We start from the raw sequence: 5,590 nt of genomic DNA on the forward strand, positions 1-5,590 counted from the left end.
CAGACACGGTCGACGCAGGCCCACGCGAGCCCACTGAAGCAGCAGCTAGTCGGCACTACGAGACGGACGGGAGACTCGCGGTGGGTCAACCAACCAGTCGTTCTCCTCCTCCTTGTCGTCCGCCGCCGAAGTTGAAAAAGAAGTCCACTCCGCCGGCCGCCGTCCTCCACTGCTGACTTATCTCTTGGCCGCGCCACTTGTAGTGGAGGATACATTGGCTGGCGAGCGAGCAGGAGAGCGGAGCGAGCGCTAGCGGAGGCATCGTTTAAAGGCAGTTCCTCCTGCAACGCGGAGCTCTGTGGAAGATAAGCCCCGATCCATCACTTATTGATGATCCACAGTTACTACAACTTGGGGTAACTGCATTGTTTTCCAGTTCTCTACATTGTTTTTACTTTTTATTTACTGATTATGTTCTTGTTCTATAACATTCTTTTTGTCTCCCTTTTTTTTCCAGAGCTCCGCAGTTTCTTCAAGTTCCCTGACGATGCGGTTCCTATCATCCGTGGATCTGGCTTGTCATCCACGGATGGCCGTGGTTATCCTCCCCCTCCTCCTCCTGCTCTTGCCCCTCCTGCCTCTCGTCGCTGCCGAAGCTTGTCCATTTTGTGGCAACAGCGGTGTCTACGAATCAAATAGCACCTACGAAGCCAACCTCAGGAACCTGTCTTCAACCCTCCCGAAGAAGGCAGCATCCAGCACCACCCTCTTCGCCACCGACACCCATGGCAATGTTCCGAATGTCGTCTTCGCCCTCGCACTCTGCCGCGGGGACTCCAACGCCTCTGCCTGCGAGAGATGCTTGGTTACCGCCTTCCAGGACGGACAGGACAACTGCCCGAACAGTAAGGACACCACCGTGTACTATTATGGTAATACCTGCATGCTCAGGTTTTCCAACAAGAATTTTCTCGCCACCACCGTCAATGACCATATACTCGCCATTGTGAGCATCGAGAGCTTGATGATGAACATCTCGACAAGAGCTGACTCCTTCAAGCTCTTGTTGTTCACGCTTCTGAACAGCACGGCTCAATCCGCCGCGAACAGCTCGAGGAGGTTCACCACCTCGCGCTTAGACGTCAACTCCTTCCCTACGCTCTACTGCCTTATGCAGTGCACGCCGGACCTGACTGCCGACGACTGCACCACATGTTTGCAGCCTTACTTCCAGTATACAGTCACATACATGGATGGTAAGGAAGGTGGTCGAATCCTGGGGACACGGTGTACCATGAGGTACGAGATATTCCCATTCTTCCAAGGGGACCCCATGCTGCGTATTATCAACTTGGTATCTGAAGTTCCGGCGATCAACAACACCATTCCACGGATTACCGTGAACCCACCACGGATTACCGTGAACCCACCTCCACGGCCACAGTCGCAGTTGCAGTCGCCGATTGCGGAACCACCACCTCTGGAGGCGCAAGCGAGCACCCACGAACTTCATGGTATGTAAATTTTCATCCTTCCCGGCAGATCCTGGGTTGGACATGGCACCTCGCTTCAGTCAGATTCATTAATTTGGGAAACATGTCACACATCTTGCGTGATACAATTTTTTTATTGGATTCTACTCCGTCTGTCCCATAATATAAGAGTGTTTTTGGCACTACTGTAGTGTTAAAAATGTTTTTATATTATGGGACGGAGGGGGTAGAAAAAGAACTTCCCATTTTTGAAAAAAGAGTGAACTCCCTTTGTCTTTCCGTTGAGTGACGATGCATGCAGATCACGCCCGAAGGTGCTGTTGCCACCGGAAGGTACTTATAATTTTATATTTATATGAAAACTATAGATGAATTCGTGTTTTTTAGGACGCAACTCACGCCGGAAGGTGCTGCGGATTATTGCTATTGGAGCTCCATTACTTTCAATATTTCTGTGCTTTATCTGCTGCATTGTATGGATGACAAGACGAAGAAAAGGTTTCTTGTTATCACGATTACAGCATTGCTCTAAAAAACTACCGCTCATTTATGTAGTCATCCTTAACGTTGTATATTTGTGTGTCATCTCAATTTAGGAACTGATATCTTACACGATCAAGCTGCCACGAATAAGCTGGAAAAAGACGCATTGGTTTCGAGATTGGAAGACAAGAGTTCAGAGTTCACTCTCTTTGAATTTTCTGAGATATTCCATGCTACACACAACTTCTCCAAAGAAAACCTACTTGGGAAAGGTGGTTTTGGTCCTGTCTACAAGGTAAATGCATTGTCCAGGAAAGATTCAATCAATATTCTTTCTATAATATACATTAAATCACGATTGCCCAAAAAAATCCTTATATATTTTGTTATTTACAATAGCGTTGTTTACAGTAGCCAATCCATAAAGAATCGTGCTATGATGTGCTTTGTTTTTTAAGCTACCTTGGAAAATAATCTATATACGTTCCAATATCTACAATGGAAGTTATCATATAATTTATCTTGTAGCAACCTATGGCAAAAAAAGCGAAGCCACATGCTTTCCATTATTATTATCGATGCCCTAGAATGAAAAACTAATAATGCAGACAGTTGCTTGATAAACATATAGTGTATATAGCCTAATTAAAGTCCAGTTTTATAATGTATCTCAACCAAATATGATTAGCATAAGTAACCTCATACGGGGCCCTAAACTAGAAAGAAAAAAAATTAAGGAACTCTTGATAAACATGGTTATTTTGCCCTAAAATGCAGTGAGATGGAATATTAAGACAATGCATCGGATATGTGATGTTGTATATCCAAAAGTCCTTTTCCCATGGAGGGCATGTGATCCATTTTCTGTAATTTCGGTAAAATATAATGCCTCCGGTTTTGTACATATACTTCCAGGGTCAATTACCAGATGGGGTGGAAATTGCAGTTAAAAGGCTTGCCTCACATTCAGGACAGGGTTTCACAGAATTCAAAAATGAAGTTGAACTTATTGCAAAACTACAACACAATAATCTGGTCAAGCTCATAGGATGCTGCATTGAGGGAGAGGAAAAACTTTTGGTGTACGAATATTTGCCAAATAAGAGCTTGGACTTCTTTATCTTTGGTATGCACAATGTAGGTTAACCATTATTTTCGATCGTGTTTCGGCCATACTATAAAATGCACTCTCTAATGTGCAGATGTTACTAGAACAACTTTGGTTGATTGGAATAAAAGATGTGTGATAATCGAAGGGATAGCCCAAGGTCTATTGTATCTCCACAAGCACTCTCGGTTGCGCATCATACACAGAGACCTTAAGGCCAGCAACATTCTCTTGGACCAGGGCATGAATCCCAAAATTTCTGATTTTGGGCTAGCAAAAATTTTCAGCTCCAATGATACTCAAGGAAGCACAAAGAGGGTGGTGGGAACATAGTAAGCATATGACATGATTAATTAGAATACCATTAATCAGTTGATTATCAACCTTTAAAATTTGACATAGTATTTTATTGATGCTTCTAACTCATTTCAGTGGTTATATGGCTCCGGAGTATGCATCTGAAGGCATTTACTCGATCAAATATGATGTGTTCAGCTTTGGTGTGTTACTTCTCGAGATCCTTAGCGGACAAAGGAATTCTGGTTTCCATCAGCACGAAGACTTTCTTAACCTCCTTGGATATGTGAGCATTTTGCAAACTCTCACACAAATATCTACATTATTTGTAAGCCGAAGTAATTTTTGATGATAAATTATCTGCAGTCATGGCAGCTATGGGAAGGAGGAAGATGTTTTGAGCTTCTAGAAGCATCAATTGCTAAGGAGATCCATGCAGCGGAGGCTAGGAGGTACATTAACATTGCACTAATGTGCGTACAAGAGCACGCAGATGATCGACCGACCATGTCAAATGTCGTTGCGATGTTAAACAGCGAGAGTGTTATTCTTCCAGAGCCTAAACATCCAGCATACTTCAGCCTAAGGGTATCTAAGGAAGATGAATCCAGTAATAATGACTTAACCGTCTGCAGTAATAACGAGGTAACCATCACTGAGGAGCCAGATGGCAGATAGTTGATCACCTTGCTTCAATTGTTAATGGAAGTGCTAGCAATCAGACAACAGGCAGGCAGACCAGGTCAAGTGAACTAGGGCAGACCAAGTAAGCCTATCATATTTTGGTTATGACGGATGGCGACCGGCGCATCTCTCACTACCGGAATCGCCCCCGTCGGCATAGGGTCGTCGGCAACATATGCGTCGGCACAGCCACGGAGGCCGTCGGCATAGAAAAGTCGTCGGCATATATGATACGCCGACGGGGGCCGTACATCTATGCCGACGGCCCCGGCCGTCGGCAACGATCACGCCTAACGGCGGCCGCCGTCAAGTCTGCCCAACGACTGGTCGCCACGTGGCACCCCTATGCCGACGGCCTAGCCGTCGGCTTAGTCAAAAACTATGCCGACGGCTAGACCGTCGGCAAAGGTGTGCCACGTGGCGACCAGCCGCTGCTCGTGGACCAGGGCTATGCCGACGGCCAGGCCGTCGGCATAGTCCTTCATACAGAGCTCCCAGTAGCTGACACGTGGGCGCCTATGCCGACGGCCTAGCCGTCGGCACAGTTTTTAAACTAAGTAGCCGTCGGCATAGGTGCCACATGTCAGCTACTGGGAGCTCACGCTAGCCCTATGCCGACGGCCTAGCCGTCGGCATAGTTTGCTTTTGCTTTTTTTTTCTTTTTTGTGTTTGTTTTCAGATCAATTCAATTCAAATAGCAGCACATATCAGCAGATATATATGATGGGATAGACATATAAAACACAACGGGATATCATCCGGCACCATCACAACAATATATGCATAAGCATCATCACACACAAGTCTCTGAATGAACATCATCACAACCAACATAAGCATAAGCATATAGAGAAGCACACCAGTCTTCTAAATGATCATCACCACACACAAGTCATCTCAAGCATCATCACCACACAAGGATCATCGAGCACCGCGGAGGTTGTCACCGCCAAGACGGCCAAAGCCCAGGTCGTCACTGCTAGCGGCAGCGCTACCGCCAAGACCGCCTCCGCCTCCACCTCCGCCTCCGCCTCCGTGGATCGGAGTGGTCGGGCTCCGTGTCTCCGGAGTGCTGCGAAGACCACCGCCAACGGTAGATCCACCTGTTCCCTGGATGTTGAAAAGACATATGCACGGGATATATGACTGTGCTGAAAGGCATGACATGCTTTGGGTGAATAGATTGGGGATGAACTAACCGGCGAGGGGCCAGCGTTCTGTGCCACAAACTCCTCAAAGCTCATCAGCACTGGTTGTGCTGGAGGGCATTGTGCTGGAGGGAACTGAGGACACCTGCCGGCCTCCATATCCTGAAAAGCCTGTTGCATCTGGCTATCCCTCTGCACTTGGTGTTCATAAAGCCTCTGATGCCACGCCATGGTCTCCTGGCGTGTGTACTCCAGGTAGGCCTACGGTATGACATGATGGAACTCATAAAACTACTAAATGCGGAAAATGAAGTGAGTAATGAAGATAAGAGGGAAAATACTTACAGATTGTTGCTCCTGAAAGAGGGACTGTGTACTAGTCACTGGCTGGCTCGTGCGCTGGCTCAAGCTCGGGTCGATCCGACGAAGCTGTGTGT

At 46.7% G+C, this 5,590-nt stretch overlaps 1 protein-coding gene across 1 annotated transcript; it reads left to right on the forward strand.

The window, feature by feature from the left end:
- Positions 1-220: 220 nt before the first annotated feature.
- On the forward strand, positions 221-4,123 carry LOC119273530 (cysteine-rich receptor-like protein kinase 10). The gene is made up of 8 exons (XM_037554666.1): positions 221-356; positions 458-1,454; positions 1,821-1,931; positions 2,030-2,211; positions 2,832-3,042; positions 3,119-3,356; positions 3,457-3,607; positions 3,688-4,123. Exons 2-8 carry the CDS (start codon positions 488-490, stop codon positions 3,997-3,999), a joined length of 2,172 nt encoding a protein of 723 aa, XP_037410563.1. The 5' UTR covers positions 221-356; positions 458-487; the 3' UTR covers positions 4,000-4,123.
- The last annotated feature ends 1,467 nt before the right edge of the window (positions 4,124-5,590 follow it).

This window comes from Triticum dicoccoides, chromosome 3A (assembly GCF_002162155.2).
Source record: "Triticum dicoccoides isolate Atlit2015 ecotype Zavitan chromosome 3A, WEW_v2.0, whole genome shotgun sequence".
Classification (NCBI taxonomy): Eukaryota; Viridiplantae; Streptophyta; class Magnoliopsida; order Poales; family Poaceae; genus Triticum; species Triticum dicoccoides.